The sequence below is a fragment of the Muscardinus avellanarius genome (genome assembly GCF_963383645.1).
Source record: "Muscardinus avellanarius genome assembly, chromosome: 4".
NCBI classification, from domain to species: Eukaryota; Metazoa; Chordata; class Mammalia; order Rodentia; family Gliridae; genus Muscardinus; species Muscardinus avellanarius.
In genome coordinates this window covers 42,940,335-42,961,123 of record NC_137789.1, presented here as the reverse complement: position 1 = coordinate 42,961,123, position 20,789 = coordinate 42,940,335, and the positions used below count along the sequence as shown (strand labels likewise).

At 37.3% G+C, this 20,789-nt stretch overlaps 1 protein-coding gene across 1 annotated transcript in view; it reads left to right on the top strand.

Moving 5' to 3' along the window:
- Positions 1–318: 318 nt before the first annotated feature.
- The window catches only part of CPQ (carboxypeptidase Q), a gene marked incomplete at its 3' end in the record, with an annotated part of 413,030 nt that continues 392,559 nt past the window's right edge, over positions 319–20,789 (top strand). The window contains exon 1 of the mRNA XM_080693957.1: positions 319–775. Coding sequence (XP_080550083.1) covers positions 343–775 — 433 coding nt within the window. The 5' untranslated portion in view covers positions 319–342. The remainder of the gene's footprint in view (positions 776–20,789) is intronic.

Sequence of the window (20,789 nt, the reverse complement as noted above, 5' to 3'; positions counted from 1 at the left end):
AGCCTCACTGCTGCCACCTCTGCTTCTCCCCTCTATTCCTAGTTCTATTCTCACTTTAATGGCCTTGTAGACTAGGGAACAAGTGATTCTATGTTTTGATAACTGCTGCTCTACTAATAAGGCTAGTCACTTCCTCTTTTCTTATCCATTCCTGGGGTTGTGGCGCCTGAGCATGATGGTGGAGGATGGGCAGTGCTTGGGGAGGGGAGGAGGGAAAGACCATGCTGCCTTCAAGAGTGGTCCCCGGGCTATGGGATATTGGCTATGAGATTCTTTTCCCCTCAAACACAATGTCTCTTATTTACATAGGTCATCTTAGAAAGAAAACCAACGGGGAAAGAAATGAAGTTCCTTATCTTAATATTTGTTGGTGTTCTTCACCTATTATCCCTGGGCTCTGGGAAAGCTATATACAAGAATGGCCTCTGTCAGAGAACGTTTGAAGACATCAAAGAAGAAATAGCCAGCTATGAAAGTGTTGCTAAAGCAATCATAGACCTTGCTGTTTATGGTAAAGCCCAAAACCGGTCTTATGAACGGCTGGCACTTCTGGTTGATACGGTTGGACCCAGATTGAGTGGCTCTAAGAACCTAGAAAAAGCCATCCAAATAATGTACCAAAACCTGCAGCAAAATGGCCTGGATAATGTCCACCTGGAACCTGTCAAAATACCCCACTGGGAAAGGGGAGAAGAATCTGCAGTGATGCTGGCACCAAGAATTCACAAGATGGCTATTTTGGGTCTTGGCAGCAGCATTGGGACTCCCCCAGAAGGTATCATTTGTCTTTTCAATTTGCTGTGTACTTTATACAACTAATGTCACTTGGCATAATTGAGTATAATATGCATGATTCATATTATAATTTGGATGATAGAAAGGAAAATGTCATTTTCAATTTTACTGGCGTAATGTGTTCTCTACTCTTACATTCTTTCTCTTCTTCCTCACTTTCATTTCTTTTTTGAAAAAAAAAAAAGCAGATTGTGTAGCTTCACTTTTCAAATGGAGAATCTATAGCTACTGGCCCATGATACTCATCATTGCTATTAATTAATAATGATCTAGTAAAATTTAGTAACATTCTGTAGAAAATTAAGATATTAAGAATTAATATATTAAGATATATATAAATAAGATGCATCTTCCAAATGGCCATTATGTACAGAATTTCTTAGAATTATTGAAATAAGGAACAGAAGCTTATATACTAAATTGATTTGAGTTTATTATTTTTATAGCACCTGAGGCCACTAATACAAGGAATTCTCAAGGGTCAAGTTTAGCCTTTATTTAGCTGCACCTGGGCTCAGCTTTATCAGACAATAATAAATTCCTGGATGAGGAATATATAACCAGTCAGTACTGAGTTTTCGGTCTAGTCTTGAATGTGTTCAGGGACTAATTTCCTGTGACAAATGAATTAGTTTGGGGTTTTTAAATTTTAATTGATGTCAAGAGAAATAGAGAAGTAGATGTCAGTTTTTAAAAACATTTATTGAGCTGGGCATGGTGACACATGCTTGTAATCCCCGCGCTTGGGAGGAGGAGACAGGAGCATCGCGCAGGTTCGAAGCCAGCTGTGCTGGCTTAAGAGACCCTGTTTCCCAATAAAAAAAGTATAAAAATGGGTCTGGGAGTGTAGCCCGGAAGTAGAAGGGTTTCCAGGAACCCCAGTACCACACACAAAAAAACTTTTATTGAGATATAATCCATGTAATATAATATTCATTCATTTAGGTAGTTCTCAGTGTATTCACAGAGTTGTTCAATTTACTTGTCCAATATTTAGAATGTAGAACAAGATCTAATGTTAAAACATTTTCATCATCCCCTCCCCCCCTAAAAAAGCCCTATTCCCACTAGGAGCTCCTTTTTATCCCTCCCTGTCTAGGGTTCTTATGCTCTAAACAATCACTAATCTGCTTTCTGTTTTTATGGATTTGCCAATTATGGACATCATATGGATGTGATAATCTATTCTGTGGCCTTTCATGATTAGCCTTTTTCATGTAGCATGCTGTTTTTTAGGTTTGTCTTTGTGTGGCATATGCCAGTGTTTCATTCCTTTTTATTGTTGAATATTATATCATTTTGCCCGTGTACCACATTGTATTTAGCTGATAGACATTTAGGTTGTTTTATTTTTTTGTTATTATGAATAATGCTGCTATGAACATTTATGTACCAGATTTTGTGTGGGCATTGCTTTTTTTTTTCTTGTATATATACCAAGGAGTAGAATTGCTAGGTAATTTGGTGGGGCTATATTTAACTTTTTGAGGTGCTGTCAAACTGTTTTCTGAAAAGGCAACATCATTTTATGTTCTCATTAACAGTATATTGTCACTTCCCATATAACTGCCAACACTTGTTTTAATCTGCCTTTTTGGTTACAGCTATCCTGCTGGGTATAAAGTGGTATTACATTGTGGTTTTGATTTGCATTTACTTAATGAAAAAATACTATTGAGCATCATTTCATGTTCTTATTGGCCATTTGTATGTCCACTCTAGCTCCATCCATTCTCCTGCAAATTACATAATTTTGTTCTTCTCTATGGTGGAGTAAACTTCCATTGTGTATATAAACCATTGTTCATAGTCACTTCATCTATTGATGGACACCTAGGCTTGATCATAGTTTGACTATTGTGAATTATGCTGCTATAAACATAAACATGGTTATGCCTGTATGAGTATAATATTCTTTTTTTGTGGTACTAGGGGTGGAACCCAGAGGCTTTCTACCTCCGAGCTATACTCCCAGACTTTATTTTTATATTTTATTTGGAAACAGGGTCTCACTAGGTTGCTGAGAGCCTCACTAAGTAGCTGAGGCTGGCTTCAAACCGTGCAATCCTCCTATCTCAGCCTTCCAAGCGCGGGAATTACAAGCATGCACCACCACGTCCGGCTTAATATTCTGACTTGTTTCTTTGTAAATATCCTCATGAGTGGTATGGTCTATATGGTTGATTCTTTACTCAGTCTTGTGAGCAGCATGCTGCCTGATCTCCATGTGTGTACTAATTTGCAATCCCACCAACAGTGTATAAGGGTTCCTATTTCCCCACACCCTCACCAGCATTTGTTATTGTTTATATTCTTGATGGTTGTCATTCTAATCAGAGTTAGATGAAATCTCAGTGTAGTTATGATTTATGTTTTCCTGATTGCTAATGATATTGAACATTTTACTTATCAGTTATTGACATTTCTTTTTTTTGAGAAGTATATATTCAGTTTAGTTGCCTTTTTATTGGGTTATGTATTTGTCAGCTATAATATAAAAGACTAGACTACATAACTTAGAGCATGGAAAGTTTATTTGTTCATATTTTGGGGGTTCAGCTCATATGAGGCACATGTCTAGATCTCAGGGCATGACAGCAGGAACAGGGGTGGGGAGAGCATATGGCTGTGTTCCTTGCATCATGAGGCCAGAGGAAGAAGGAAAACAAGGGGAGGAGGAACCACATATAATCCTTGAGACCACAGCACCAGGGACCCACCTTTACCACCACGTGCTACCAAGCTAGGCTACCACCGGACAATGGATCTATCCCCTGCTAGGATTATAAACCTCATTGTTCAATTCCATCTACTCCAATCACCAATTTATCAGCTTTTCAAGGGGATACTCTATATCTAACAGGATATTTGCTTTTTTAGGATTAAACTTAAAAGATCTTTGCTTATTCTAGATATTAGTCCCCTGCCAAAGCAGTAACTGGCAAAGATTTTCTCCTATTCTGTAGGTTCTCTTTTTAGTCTCTTTACTTTGCTGAACAGAAACTTTTAAATTTAATGCCACCCAACTTACTTTTTTTCTTTATTCATAGTCTCTATTTGATGTGACACAGTTATGATTTCCTTTAATTCCTTAAGTATGACTTTTAGTATTACATTTACTTCCTGAAACATATTTATAAGATCTGTTTGAAGTCTTTGTCTGTTATGCCCTCTTTCTGGCCCCCCTCAAAAGCAACTTTATAGTATTTACCTTTTCCCCAGTGTATGGGTCATACTTTCTTCTTTCTTTTTGTGGCATATAAATTTGGTAAATAAATATTTTAATTAATATGTTGTAGGAACTGTACAGTGGTACTTTTGCACACAGAGTCATTGGAGGATGATACTGTTTTGTTTTTAGCTTAGTTGTTCATTTGTTTAATGATTTACTGTACTGACTTTATGAAGTCTATTTTTCCCTTAGTGCACAGTTTATGTCCTTTTTCAGATTGTTTTTATTTTCCCTCATTTTTTTCTTTTAACATGTTCCCAAGGAGTCACCTTGGGTCTGTATAAGCCATCTATTGGTCAAAGGTTGTGCATAGCTCCCCCTAGCCTGTTTTATTTTTACTATTTCTGTCTGATGTTTATGTGACTTAAAGTCTGTTATTACAACTGAGTGAGTTTATGTTTCTGCTCCAACTTCAGCCTGCGCTGGGTGCACTGAAATTTTCCTTTCTAATCACTGCTGAGAGGATGCACACAGTCTTCCAGACTGCTAGGGAACATGTGACTTTATTTTTAAGCTTGGATTAATAGTATTTTCTCATTAGAATAGCTTGTTTTTCAGCCAGTGTTTGGTTAGAGGTTATACTTAAGCCCCTTGAGCCAGTGAAGCCTCTGCCCTTGGTTGATGGATCTGTGTGCAGCTTGGGAAATGTTTTCAAGTCGGATCCATTTCTTGTTTTGATTGCTCCTGAGTAGACACAGCCTAGGACCTGTGGATAGCCTTCCCAACTCCCAAGGGGTTTCTGGAATCCCATGAGGACACTTATTGTGGTTTCTTTCCCAGCTTCTTTCTGTTATCATTTTGGTTGCTCTGCCATTTTGCTTGTAGCTAGCAGCATCACAAAGATATCAATACCCCAATTGTTTTCCTCCAAGCTCGGCATCATTTTCTTTCTTTTTTTTTAATTTATTTATTTTTTTTTTTTAGTGGTACTGGGGTTCCTGGAAGCCCTTCTAACGCCGGGCTACACTCCCACACCTATTTTATATTTTTGAAACAGGGTCTCTAACGCCAGCACGGCTGGCTTCGAACCTGCGCGATCCTCCTGTCTCTGCCTCCCAAGCGCGGGGATTACAAGCGTGCGCCACCACGCCCGGCTCAAGCTCGGCATCATTTTCAACAACACCTTTAGGTATGTAAAATAAATAAAGTCACTAATGTTAGTAACAGTTATGCAGCTCTTCATCCTCATGACAGCTCTTCATCCTCACAGGAACTAGGTTCAGTGGCAATGACTCATTTCCCCCAGGTACTAGCAAGGGACGGCGATAGCTTGCAGCGCCCAGTGCAGGATAACTATCTAAGAAAGAACTGAAATGAGACAGTCAGGGCCCCAGTATTTGTACTGCCTATCCTTGTAGGCAGCTCCTCCCTATGAGAAGTGGGTAGAGGAATGGAGCATTGGTCTTCTTGGTCATGCTTGCCTGGAACAGGATTTCTGCAACATGGAAAAGGGGTTGAACGGATGAGAAACATAGTAGCTTGCGCTTCCCAGGGGAAAACTATGGCCTTAAGCTAAGACCTGAGGGGATAGGAGGGTGGTAGGAGGAAAAGAGCCCCATCTTCTTGGCTGTGCTAGCTTAGAATAGAGCACATATAATAGAATCTTCATAACATGAAGCAGGGGATGAGAGAGGGAAGCAGGTCATGGCCCAAGTGCCACAGACTCTCATTGCCTCACTGTAGGATATTTCTTTTTTTTTTCTTTTTTCTTTCTTTCTTTTTTTTTTTGCATGGTATTGGGGATGGAACCCTTCTACCTCTGGGATACACTCCCAGACCTATTTTTAAAAAAATATTTTATTTGGAAACAAGGTCTCTTAAGCCAGTGTGACTGGCTTCGAACCTGCATGATCCTCCCGTCTCTGCCTCCCAAGCGCGGGGATTACAAGCGTGCGCCACCACACCTGGCTGTAGGAGATTTTTTGAATGAAAGTTTATCTATTTGTTATGTGCCCTTAGGAGACTTTGAATGGCATTAAAAATTTTCCCTACTAAATATGCATATATATACATGTATGTATATATATATGTGTGTGTGTGTGTGTGTGTGTGTGTGTGTGTGTGTGTGTATGTATTTGTGGTGCTGGGGATTGAACCCAGGGGGATTCTGCCTCTGAGCTACACCCCCAGCCCAATTTTTTATTCTTTATTTTGAAACAGGGTCTCACTAAATTTCAGAGGGCCACACCAAGTAGCTGAGCCTGGCTGCAAACCCAGATCTTCCTGTCTTAGCCTCCCAAGTACTGGGATTACAAGTATGTGCCACCATGTCGGGCTCCCACTAAATATTTTGTTGGAGGTCTGCTGAGTTTCCCATCCACCATTCTGGAAATATTGCTAGAATGGTCAGTTTCTATCTGTTTTATGCTTCATTTCTCTCTTTTATTTCTTCCTAAGCTAATAGGAAGTCAGACAGAATTTTGTTTCATTGCCTTCTGTTAAGCAGCAAATATGCCCTCCTTTTTAAACTCTCCTAACATCTCAAAAGGGCCAAATTTTTCCTTCCCTCCTTTCTTCTTCCTTCCTTCCTTCCTTCCTTCCTTCCTGCCTGCCTGCCTGCCTGCCTGCCTGCCTTCCTTTTTCCTACCTTCCTATAAGAAAAGCAAACACTAAGAAGTTATATAATTTACCTAGAGTTACACAACTAGTAAGAGACTATGTTCAGGCATGAGCAACTGTCAAGCTCTGGAATTTGTGTTTTTAGTCATTACATTGCCTCACACACAAATATTTTAATGTAATTTTCATTTATAAGATTTTTATTTATAGCCATGTAGCTGAAGCAGATCTGGTTCAAATGCTAGCAATGCCCATCCTGTGATAGCAGAGTATATTGGTTTCTGCATTTCTTTTGGGACATGTTTTTCTATTCTTGTTTGTTTTTTATCCTTGTTTTTCATTCTGTAGTAGAGCTGTTGTTTCCCTGGCTGTCTAGTATTAAAACTACGCCAAGTTACTGATTGTTCCTGGGACCTTCAAGACCCAGGGGAAGTGAGGTTTACTCACTGGAATCTATTCTGGTGTTCCAGGACACACGTTCATCCCACTCCTCATTCCATGGGGTTCTGAACAGATAAACAGTTGTCTGGCAACTGGACTATTGTAGGCTCTGCAGAGACTGGAGAGTTAGGCTGCATCAGGTGTGGATGATTCCCACGGGAAGTGGAGCAAAGTCTGAATAAAAGGCTCTCTGGACACAGGTAGAGTGACACAGAGCCATCTCATACCCTCATGTTCTCGCTTTGGTTTAGCTACTAACCAATTCGCTGATGTTGGTTGAGTCATTTAATTACTGCAGGGCTTAATATTGTGACCTGAAAAATAAGAGATAGTTGGAATAGGAATATGTAAGTTCCCTTTAAGATTGAGAAATGTGATTTTTTTTTTATGAGCATCCACAAGGGATCAGTGAAAGAGCTGTGTTCTTACAGGAGTGTATGATAGGGACAATTCCACGTAAAGCCAGAGGTGATTTTTTAACGTTCCAATTACAGAGTCTTACAATATGTACTAGTTTTTCCATGTGACAAGATGAGGGCACTGAGGGGTAGCTGTGAATTTGCAGAAGGATAGGCAAGCAGACAAAGTAGGAAGATAGGTTGGAACAAAACCTAGAAGTCTTAGAAGTAAGGTAGGAGAAAGATTAATCTTGAATTGATCCTGAAAAAAAGCAACATAGTGGACATCAGATTTGAATGGACCACGTAAAACGATGAGAATTAAGAGTCAAATCCTGGACAGTATGACATTTGAGCAAAAAGAGAAACTTGGGGTAGAATATGTGGCTCTTCCCCATACACTTAACCTGGGTCTTCTTGGTCTATGTTTTCCCTGCCCATTCAGCAAATCAAGTGCTTTTAATCTTCTAGGGTGACTGATATCTCTACAGAGGTACAGGTCTTTCCCCCAATATTATACATTATAAGTTGTATGTTATACATTAGCTTGAGAGCTCTTGAAGGCCTGAAGTGAATCTTATTTATTTCTGAGCATCCACAAGGGTCAGTAAAGCTGGACCACTGATATCCTCAGGCCCTAAAACCACTCAGTAAATAGAAGTTATTCATTCAATGTTTGGGCAACAGAGCATCTTTTAGGTAGTTCTTTATTTGGGATAAAATTCACTTATATTAAAGTGCTTTCTTTTACATACTGACTGTGCTGCTGCTAAACTATCATCATTCACTTGGAATTTTTCTAATTCTAAAATTAACATCTCTGCATTATAGGAAATATGTACATAAATATGAAAATGATAAAAATTATGTTTGATTTTTTTACTCACTCCAGAGTGACCATTGCTGTCAGTTCTATTTTTCTCAATATTTCCAGATGCATATATTTTATTTTACAAATTTGAGTTCATATAACTGCATAAATTTTGTATCCTTTTCATCATATATCATGAACAATCACAACATACAAAAATATCATTTGAAATAAGTTTTAGTGGTTATAAAGTTCAAATGTATAATAATTAATACAACCAAAGGCTTGTAATTAGTATCTAGATTATTTCCATCTTTCTCTTAACTAGCATGGCTATAACAATCCTTATTTATATAAAATACAAACAGATGGTTAGACTATATTTTTGTAAATAACAGAAAAAGAATGATCAGGCTATTCTAGGAAGTTGTGAAAGTGTAGCTATAAACAATTTTGAAATTGTTCTTATAAATTTAAGAAACTCCAGTATAATTGTATAATTATTAGAAGCCATTTTCTTTTCTTTTCTTTTTTTTTTTTTTGGTGGTACTGGGGTTCCTGGAAGCCCTTCTACCTCTGGGCTACACTCCCAGACCTATTTTTTACATTTTTATTTGGAAACAGGTTCTCCTAAGCCAGCGCGCGTGGCTGGCTTCGAACCTAAGTGATTCTCCTGTCTCCGCCTCCCAAGCGCTGGGATTACAAGCGTGTGCCACCACGCCCGGCCATTAGAAGCCATTTTCTCTCTTAGTAGTTTTAACTTTTAATATATGTCAATGCAATAAAATATATTACATATATAAATTATAATACAATGTAAATATGTTTTAAGTATTTAAAATGATTATCAATGTAAATGTTGATACATTTAGGCTTTAATACATTTCCTTAAATTGTTTTCCAGAAAGGTTATACACATCTACTCTCATATCAGTGATGTATCTTCTAATCCTTAAATTGTTTTCCAGAAAGGTTATACATATCTACTCTCATATCAGTGATGTACCTTCTAATCCTTGTACCTTTACCTGCATGGGAATTTTTACTAATCTAATATTTGTCAATTTGATGGGCCAAAGGTGCCATTTCACTATTATTTTACTTTGCATTCCTTTGCTTATTGTTGAGATTTTCATCTGTTTATTGGCCACTTTCTTTTTTCTTTAAATTATTTGTGCATATTCCTTGCCCATTTTTTGTGCATTAATTGTGTGTGTGTGTGTGTGTGTGTGTGTGTGTGTGTGTGTGTGTACCGGGGTTCCTGGAAGCCCTTCTACTTCCGGGCTAAACTCCCAGACCTATTTCATACATTTTTATTTATTTTTTAGAAACAGGTTCTCTTAAGCCAGCGCGGGTGGCTTTGAACCTGTGTGATCCTCCTGTCTCCACCTCCCAAGCTCGGGGATTACAAGCATGTGCCACCATGCCCGGCAATGATTTTTCTAAATGATGTATAAGAACTCATTATATAGTAAGGATTTTAATTTATGATTATCATGTTAGAATCAAATTGAGTGTTTTTTAAAGCTATTGCTATGGTTTGCATTGATCCATTTGGCTCTTATTCATTTCTTCCCTTATTTGAGAATGACTGGAGAATAGGTAAGAGGCTGTGAATAGCAAAGTTGATTAATTTATGCTCCCTTCTGTCTAAGAAACTGAGTTATTTAGCTCAGTTAACATAGACATTGGAACTTCAGCCTCATACTTTGGAGATTTGTGGGGCAAGATGCTCTTAAGATTGTGCTTATAAACTTAAGATTCCGGGCTAGCTAGACTTGGATTTTGAGCTGCATATACTAATTAATACTTCTGCTGGCTCATGTCAAGTTATATGTTTGCCTCATTACTTTCTTTTATGGGAATGTTTTAGAAGTGGGGGAAAGAACAGGTAAAGATAGCAGTAGATTGGGTTTCATGTGTAGAGGTGATTGGGTGGTTACTAATGCTCAGCTCTTGAGATTAGACTCCAACTGATTTATGCAGACATGGGTATCTTACATGATGATTTTAAATGGTTTACAGAATAATTGGAAAGGTGCATGATGCAGACCTTAAATTGAGCTTTTCAAGAAATGAATTTGAGAATCATTCTGTAGTGCCAGGCCACCAAAATTACTATTGCCTTTCTTAAATTAAGCAATGGCCTTTTTCAGAAAGTTGTTTTGGATAATCCAGACCTTTCCACAGTGATAATTGTCTCTGGAACAGTAGAAACAGCAGAAAATAGCCTCTGATTCCTGCTTTCCAGGTCTGGATCAAGTGGATAAAATGGGCAATGCTTCAATTGTATTTAGAGCCATTGGAAGTCCCAGAGAAGTAGCTTTTAAGTTTCTAATCCTTGCCGGACAGAAAGGCGCATTTGAAATTGTTTGGAATGGATGTTGAATGCCAAGTGCTCTTTCCAAAACAAAGTTTGCTTCATTATGCTCCTTAATAAAAATATGATATAAACATTTTTGCATAAATAAAGAAGTAAGAAAGATAGCGATTGGTTATGTAGAGTAAGTAATTCGTCAATAGCATTTTGGTCCTCTGTAGCTACTGGATTAGAATGGACTTTATAGGATCAAAAGGAATATAGATGTATATGATAATGAAGTGCAGGTGGCTCATTCTCCTTGGATATGCTGTTGGACTGAAGAGAGAGTGCCGTAGGCCATTTGTGAAGGGTTTTTTTTGGTGGTACTGGGGTTCCTGGAAGCCCTTCTATTTCCGGACTACACTCCCAGACCTATTTTATACTTTTTTATTTTAGGAAACAGGGTTTCGTAAGCCAGCGTGGCTGGCTTTGAACCTGCGCAATCCTCCTGTATCCGCCTCCCAAGCGCGGGGATTACAAGCGTGTGCCACCACGCCTGGCTGTGAAGTTTGATATATAAGTTATAATGGGTTATTAATTCTCCTTCACTCTTTTTACCTTTTTTCCCTTGTCTGTTTTGCATGGTTGTCTTTACTAGATTTCATTGTAAAGACCTCATCCTTGTGTATTCAAAGGGTTTTATCTTCCATTTGTGAATTTATAAGCATTTTCCTTAAATGATATGATGCAGTCCGTGGCTTTAAGTTCCTCATATTTACGTATAGCTTCTGAGTGTGTGTGCGTCCTTGACTTCTACCTGCATTTCCAAGAACTACTGATATCTTGCCAGCTCCATAAACTCAGCATTCTCTTTCTCTGGTATTTCTCACCTTTATTAATGACCTCCATCCAGGTACCGAGCAAGGAGCCTTGAATTCTCCTAATATCCGATATAGTAATTTGCTTTCATGTTTTTGTCCTCTGCCTGGAATACTCATGATTAAAGATTCAGCTCCCATGTCTCCTTCTCTATGGAGACTCTTTCTATGCCTGCTCATCCCCAAAGATTTATGGATAACTTCCTCCTTTCTGCTTTTCCCGTACCCTGAACATGCTTATATCAGAGCAATATAAGATTTTTAAAGCAAAAGGCCTTAATTTCATTGGTTTTCAGCCAGAGGCAATTTTGCTTTCCAGGAGAAATTTGGTAATGTCTGGAGACATTTTCAACTGCTGTGACAGGGGGTGGTGTTACTTGTCTTCCGTCAACAGAGACCAGGAGTGCTGCTAAACATCCCACAATGCACAGGAAAGGCCTTTTCATCCCTCTCAACAAATAATTTCCCATTATGAAATATCAATAATGCCAAAGTTGAGAAACTCTCTTCTAGTTTCCATCAAGGTATCTCACACACAAAATAGGGAGAAATATTTATTGAATGAGTAAGCCTTTCCATTTATCTCACTCCAATAGTCAGTGGTTCACCAAGCTTTAAATGTCACATGTGACTTATATTTTTCCACATCTTCACTGTCTCACCAGAGTTCAGAAACTCATGTCTGCCTACAGTGATATAATTTTCTCTTAACTGATATTTCTGATTCCAGTTTCATTTTAATCTTTTTTCCATACTACTGCCTTAATTATCTTTGTGAAATATGGATCTCATGTCAACCCTCTGCTTAATTTATTTTCATTGTTCAGAATATAGTTTAAATTCTTATGGCCAGTGCCTGGTATGTAATAGATGCATATTAAATAACTACTGATCAAGTAATGAGTGGATTTTGAGAAGGGTTGCAAATTTAAAAAGATATTTGAAAATCCATTCGTGCTTATGCTTTCCTTAGAGCTGTATGATTTTTAGAGTACATTTATGTCCCCATTATATCCAAACAATAAAAAGTTTTGGGTTACATTTGAGTGAAAGCAGACAGGAAAGAGGAGGATAAATGAACATCAATCAAATCATGATTAGGATATTCACAACAATCTATTCTTTTTGGAAACTTAAGCAGCATGGATCAGAAAGTCTAAAAGGCTACATCTTAAGTTTATTCTGCACCCTCTTTTTATTCATTTCATAGGATGAATAAAATAGCATTTCTGCCCACTCCTCATACATTCATCACAGGGAGACATTCTACATCCAATACTTTTAATGCATTTGTTAGCAAGGTGATAAGTAATTTACCCTTAAGATCCCACCATCAGATAGTTTTTTACACCTGTTCTCTTCTCCTCCTTTGGTATCATCAGGGAAATAGCATGTTCACAGTTTTTTTCTTTTTTTAGGGTGTGATCTTTGTTTGATATCTAGTCACAGTCTGGACACAAGTGCTCTGGAGAGCCTGTATCCACAGGTACTTTGCGTTTGAATTTGAAGGTATGAGACCAGCTGATGGATTTGATTGCAAACTGTCAAGAGTTTGCAAATTCTTTCTCTCTGTAACATGTGAGGTGTATAATGAAAAAGGGGCATTGGAATTCATATCTATTGAGTGCCTGCCTATGATATACTGGCCATTGTACAGGTACTTTTACTTGAATTGTCTTTGGGGGTAGGAATTGTTCCATTTTACAGATGGCAGTTCTTGCCTGAGGGCACACAGCTAATACGTAGCAGAGTCTTGCCCCAAGGTCATGCCCTGTTAAGAACCTTCCCTTTTCACTTAACCTCATGATGGATCTTTGTGCCCACATCTTTCAAGTATTTCCATTCTCCTTTTGGTTATTTCTGTAAGAATGGGATGACTGTATCTATCTTCTATGCACATGCACACACAAACACAGCTCACAAAATGAGAGCCATAAGAGTACTACTGAATTGGGTTGCATCATAATTAAGGATTTCTATTCAGCAAAGAGTACTATGGAGAAAGCTGTTAGCAAAAAGGGAGAAGATATTAGCCCTGTCCAAAATTGCTGAGGGATTACTATGTAGGCTGGAAAAGAAATAAGAAAAAGGCAGTAACCCTAATTCAGGAATAGGCTCTGAAATGGCAGTTTAAAGAAGAGGAAAGATAGAAGTTAGTAAGTGATGAAGAGGTGTTTGACTCATTACTAATCAGAACAATGTGACTTTTAAAAATAATGAAACCAATTCATGGCAAGGATGTAATATGTGCTGGCAGAACTGTGAAGACCTAGGCAAATTCCAGCACTGATGGGTGGGCATGAAGTATGGTGCTGACATTCTGGAGGACAATCTTAAATATATATAAAGAAGACTTAAATAGATTCTCATACTCTATGACTCAGTGATTCACTTCTGTGGTATATTTCACAAAGAAAATGTCACATAGGTCCCTGAGGGTACATATACAAGGATTATTATTGTAGCTATATTTGTGAGGCAGGATCCATCTGGGAGTCCCCCATGGGGAGAGTGGATGAGTAAAATGTGGTGGATGCCCCCCACCCTGGGCATATTAATAAGTAGGTGAAATCAGTTGACTAATACATCTACAGTAGCATGGATGGACCTTATAAACATAAAGCCAGGTAAGATAAAGTAAAAAGTAGGATGATATACACAATATAATTTCATACTTATAAATATAATTTTAAATACACACAGAAAAATACTTAACATTTTACAAAAAGTAATATAAGCCAAAAAAACATCTTAGAATGGTAGGGCATGGAGGGGGAGAGAGGAATGAAAATAAAAGATGAAAAATAAATTTTAAAAACAAGCAAATAAAAATAGAGATTTGCTTTGAATAGGCCAATAATGATTTTGTACACTAAATTAAGTAGCACAATTAACCCAATACTTAGAATATGATATTAAAAACAAAAATGCATATGCCTACCAGTGAGTCATGTGTTAACCTAGATATTTGGGCAGTTTGTCATTTTCTCCAAGAAGAAAAAAAGACCACTTCTTTTTTACTCTTTATATATTCACCAGTTCTTTCTTTACCCTCATCTATCTTGATATTCACTTAGATTTTTGCTTAAACAATGTAATTAAAATGTAAATTCTTTGCTTATTTTTTACATGCTTTTAGTTTTCAGGTTCTGTATTTCTTTGTCGATTTTGTCTTCTTAGTTTCTAAAATTTTCGAGACAGGTTGATATCTCTTTTTATTTGCCTTGGTACAGACTTTAGCATAGTCACTTGGACCTTTACACATGTTAATGATAATCCCAGAGTTTAATTTTATGAAAAATCTTTTAAAAAGAGATTTTTAAAAAACAATCTTCTAGAGATTTTTTGATGAAATGATGTAGGCCGATGGTCTTAAAATTAGTCTCTTAAAGCAAGCTGGTGAGTACATATTTTGTACTCTATAGCAATATAGAAAAAATTTCATTAAAAGCACTTTCCTGAAAGACAGTGCCATTTTAATAGCACCTAGAAAATTTATCAATAATATCAATTAGCTGAAGGCACTTTGATTTCTCCAGGGGAGTTGAGTAGGCTTCAGCCTTATTATGGGACTCCTTACATTCATGATTTTATTTGTCTTGAAAAACTGAACATCAAATTTCCAAGAAGTTTCAGAAATTTATATTATCACATTGAAACATTGTTTTCTAAGAAAAATGTTAAATAAATTGATCTTCTTTAGAAATAGGTAGCATAGAGGTTTGAGAACAGCTATTGATAAATGCAGTGGATAGTCAAGGCCAGATTGACAAAGTAGATAAATAAACCATTGATTTCAGATTATATTAACCTAGTATTTTTGATAAAACTAGAGAGTGACATTGTTAACACTTCATTATATTAGAATATCCCTTTTAAGTTAGCACTGAGACCAAGAACTATCAGATTTTCCTTGGGGCCGTCTTCTATAGGATTGTTCTAAGATGACCTTGAGAATTGAATTTTATTGGTGAGTATTACTTCTTGATTTCATCTCTGTATTAGGGTTGGTCATAGAAATGGAAGCAGTTATATATATGATAATATGTATGTATAATATAATTTCTCTCTATATATATTTTTGGAAGGAATTTATTAAAAGTTTTTGGCTCATGCGATAGTAAAGGTTGAGACATCCCATGATCTTCCCTCTGCAAGCTGGAGACTCAGGAGAGCAAGTGGTTTTGTTTGAAGGGCTTAGAGCCAGAGAGCCAGTGGTATAGATTCCAGTTTAGGTCTGAAGGTCTGAGAACCAGGAGCTGGGAGGCTTGGAAATGACTAAAGTTTCAGCTTAGTCAGGTAGGGTTAACCCAACATATCTCTGACTTCCTGTTCTATTCAGGCCTTCAGTGGTTCCATGATGCCAATCCACATAGCAAGGTTCATTTCCTTTATTCAGTCTCCTAATTCCAATGCTAATCTCTTCTGGAAACTCCCTAATATACCCCAAAGTAAAGTTTAACCAGCTCTCTGGACATCCTGTGGTCCAGTCAAGTTGTTACACAAAATTAACCATCCCAATTCCCATATACATGGCAAAGTAATGTGAAGGGAGTTTTTTAAGACATTAGAGATAACACCGATGATGGGTAGAAGGAAACTGATGTCTGAATAGTGGTGAAAACCCAAGACAGATTGGATTTGTAGTCAGAGAAACTGCTGCACAGTTATAAACAGGGATAATTTGCAGAGAAACATTTTTTCTGAAATCATTCTCTTGAGTTTAACAAATGGATGGGAAAAGAGAAAGACTAGAGAGAGTCCAGATTTGACAGAATAATTGTTTAGATTAGTGTCTTCAGATATGAAGGAGTAAATAATACCAAGGAATAACTAATGCCTTTTAATAAGAGATGAAAGAATGGGAGGAATCAAAGATTATAATTATTTTAAGTTTGGGTTAGTAGAAAAACCATAATGATATTCCAGAGAGGTTATTAGAAAATCATAGTGATATTACAGAAAGAAAGAAGGAAGTTGGGAGGAAGCTGGCAAGAGACATTGGATAATGAGTTTAGTTTTAAATACCCTGACCTTTTGAGGTTGATTCTATAAAAAGCAATCATGTCCTTTTATACAGTGTCTCTAGATGTTACAAAGTGATAACAATGGGCCAGGATAGTCACCTATCTTCCCCAAGTAATATAGTATTTATTTTCTTGAGTTAAGTTCTACAAACTCATCAACATCCTCTACTGATATGACCACAGGACCACAGTAGTCATTCTTGTCTAGTTGGCCATCAGATCAGTGCACTGTGAGCTTGATTATAAAAGGGGCTACCAATAATTTCTGTTGCTCCAGCCCCTAAGGTAGCACCTGTCACATGGTTGGTGCCCAGTAGTTGGGTATTACATTGTTGTATTTGGGTGATGATGCAACACAGATGACTCTAACAAGGAGAAAACTTTGGTGTAAGTAAAGTGGAGGCAAGCAGAAGAGGGGGACTAATCCTGTCTGGGAGTAAAAAAAGTTTCAAAGGGACATGATGTTGAAGGGTGAAGGATTCACTGTGGCTGAGAAGGGAGAAGGGATAATTTTAGGATAGAAAACAAGGAGACAAAGATATGGGGATGTGGGAATATAAGATGTGTTTACCTGCTATGTGAGGTAGTATGTGCTTGTATTTTCATTACTTGGAAAGCCGAGACAGGAGAATCATAGATTTGAGGCCAGCCTTAGCAATCAGAGAGAACCTGTTTTAAAATAAAAAGGGCTGGGGATGTAGCTTGGCGATAGAAGGCTCCTGAGTTCAGTCCCCTGTACCAAAAAAGGAAAGTATTTGACCAAAGACTGGAGGAGTAGGTTTGTGTTGAGGAAAGCTAAGTAGGTGGTGATAGGACTGGAATGCGCAAAGGTAGGCTATAGAAAACCTAAGGCCCTCTCACATATTTTTAGGACAGAAATTTTCTCTAGGGTGAGAAAAGAAGGGGAGAGACACCAATTTAATTTGATATTTTTAGTAAAAACATAGAAAACTAGGAATGAAGACTTGTTTTAAGTTTTAATATTTGCTACTAAATAATGTGACCAGGACAAATAAAGATATGTGGGGTCAGTTTCTATGTTATTTGTTTTTTAGAAAAATTTGTATTTGATACTAGACTTTTGAGAGTTTTCGTTTTGGGCAAGGTATCTAATTTTTGATTTTTAAAAACTGTATAAACCAAACAATAGTTCATACTCTATTGATCATATGGGCATAGATGAAATAATTTCTGGTCTTACTTTCACAAGGAACTGCTAACCTCATCACCTGCTATGTTCCTCTCCCCCTTTACCCCACCCTTATGTAAACTATCTATGTCAGTCTACAATCCAAATGACTTTAAAGATTATGGGAATTTTAGTGACAGAACTAATAATTTACAATTTTTTTTTTTTGCGGGTCTGGAGATGGAACCCAGGGGCTTTTGACCTCCGAGCTATACCCCTGGCCCTATTTTTTATTCTTTATTTTGAAACCGGGTCTCACTGAGTTGCAGAGGGCCTCACTAAGTAGCTGAGGCTGTCTGCGAACCGCGATCCTCCAGGTTCAGCCTCCCGAATGCTGGGATTACAAGCGTGCACCACTATACTCGGCTAAAATTTTGTTTTGAAATATATTTTAAAACAAAAATTTAGGCTCCCATATTGTACTGCTCCCAAACCTTATCTTTCAAGTGCATTTTCTGTACCTAATTTGGGGAAAATTGCCATAAAACATCCAGTGCTTTATTTTCTGAGAATGCTCTTGGCTAGCTCCTTTGGTTCATGGAACAGGACATTCATCCTAAAACTACATTTTTGCTTTGTTTTATCCTGAAGAACACTTACTTGAATATCTACCTAGTTTGAACAAAAGTGCTGATGATATGCAAACAGAAAGTATAAATTCCATATAATCTTTTAAAATAATATTTTCCTGATTACAAAAGCCATGCATTTTTTTCAAATGCAGAAATTTGAAAAATAAAAGCACAAATAGGAAAGCAAACAAACAAACAAAAAACAACATCACAAAACCTTAGTGTCCAAAGGTAGGATGCTAAACATTTTGTTCTATATGCATACTTTACTTTCCTATACATTTGAATGTTTACATTCTTTTATAATATACCATGATCACTTCCCCTCCTCTGAATGAGAGTATAGTATAATTGTTCAGTACTTGGACTGAGGTTAAAACTGATCCAATCACTAATTGATAATGTGACCTTTACCAACTTGTTTAATTTTACAAAAGCTCTACTCCCCCCTCCCCTTGCAGAATGGAAATAATCATGTCTGCTTCCTTGGTTTGGAATCAGGCAAAATGAGATAATGCATTATAAGTGCTCAGAGCTTGGCTCATAGCGTTTTTTATTTTATGAGAACTTCATTATTGGACATAGAAATTATTTCTGATTATTTTTTTCCTGTATGCCACATTTGCTGAGCTGTCATTACAATAAGAACTACGGAGTCAGACTCTTGTCCTAAGTGAAAGATTTTCCCTTGATTTCTGAAACTTGGGACTTTTGTGTCCCCCCCCGCCCGCCCATGTGTATTTGGCCACTCACTTGATAAAACAAAAATACACAAAACTATCACTTGATAGTTTGGGGGTCTCTTTCTGTAGCAATGACACTCTCTCACATGCCATTTACAATGAGAACTTAAGAATGAAAACTAGCTGATTGGAGCTGATAATAAAGAGGTGTGTGACCTTCTGGGTGGGTCTAGGGTCTGGATCTGTATGTCACTGTTGAAGTCAAGTAGAGTTCCATATAAGTGGTCTTTGAGGACTTTTAAGTAGAGAAGTCTGGGGATGGGACCAAGTCGGAATGTAGAGTGGGGAGTTAGCTATCAGCATGTGGTAGGTAGGCTGGATGAAGGGAAACAGCTAGCACACATTTCATTTGCTGATGTGTTAGTTGGTGATACTGGTTCAGCAGAGTGTCTTCTTGTGTCTTGGTGATATCTTAGAGCCTCACATTACTCTCCTCTGAAATTTATTTATTAATTAAAAGATGGCAAAATTGATTATAACATTTAAGTTTAACAATACATTTTAAAATTTGATCCTGAAAAAATTTTTTGGAGGACCAGAAAAGCACTACTAAAGCTACTTCTAATAGCTGTTCAGTGCAAAGGAGTGTATACTCATCCAGGCACATGTTCTAAAAAACCTTGCATACAGTACTGAAGAGACCTGTCCAAGAGTATGTTTTACAGTGTTGTTTGTAGTGATATAAAGGGATTATTGCAGTGGAGTCGTAAATTAGATCGGGTTTACACAATGAAATACTAGGAAGCAGTTAAAATGGACGTTAGAGTTACATATATCAGCCAAGCTAAAGAATATTAAATTAAAAAATTGAGATGAGGAATTATAGGTAATGTTAAACAATTTACATGATGTTAAAAACACACAAATATTAATTTGTCTGCACATTTATATGTGGCAAAAATCTAAACACACATTTTTCAAAAATTTCTATTGGAGCATACATCTTAATGGGGTATAAGATGGTGGAGGCATGCATGCACCCATATTTTGAATACCACATTTAATAACAAGCCTTATGACTGGAGAAGAGAATGAGCGTGTAATGAAACATCCAGACTTATGTTCTATGGATATTTAAGAAAAGAACTGAAGCAAAGCTGGTAAAATATTAAAATTTAAGGGAGTTGAAGTACTTTCTATATTTTCTTCCTTTCTTATATGGCTAATGTATTTCATGATTTTATAAAATGGGGATAGAGGAAGTTAATATGTGGCCACAATAAAGAGAAAATATAGCAGAGGAAGTCTTTACTGCTCTTGATCCTTGTTCCTGTGGCCAGGGAGAAACCTCTCTTCACAGTTGCCCATGAACCTTCCTGTGACAGCTCACAATACAGAAGCATATAGCAGACTCATTTTATACCTACACAATTAATGCTCTTTGTTCTTTTCACTGAATTATCTATGTTTCAAAGGTCATTCATCTTCTAATTTCTGACACTGTCTTCTCAAGAAACCCTTGCTTCATAAAGATAGTAAGTACATCCATAGTTTGTTTAAAAATCTTGAAATCACTGTCCTAGAATATATAGGATCCATTTTAGGTAGTGCTCAGACCCAGACCCACCTTGAATATGAAGTATCTAATATATATATCTGGTGGTACTGGGGATGGAACCCTTCTACCTCCAGGCTACATTCCCAGACCTATTTTATATTTTTATTTGGAAACAGGGTCTCTTAAGCCTCCTGTCTCTGCCTCCCAAGCGCGGGGATTACAAGTGTGCCCCTCCACGCCCAGTTCTACATTCATATTTTAAGGTCATTTTTCCCATTTCAGTTTGTCAAACCATTGGCCATATCCACTGTGGTATTAGAGACAGTGTGAGAGTGAAGACAAGT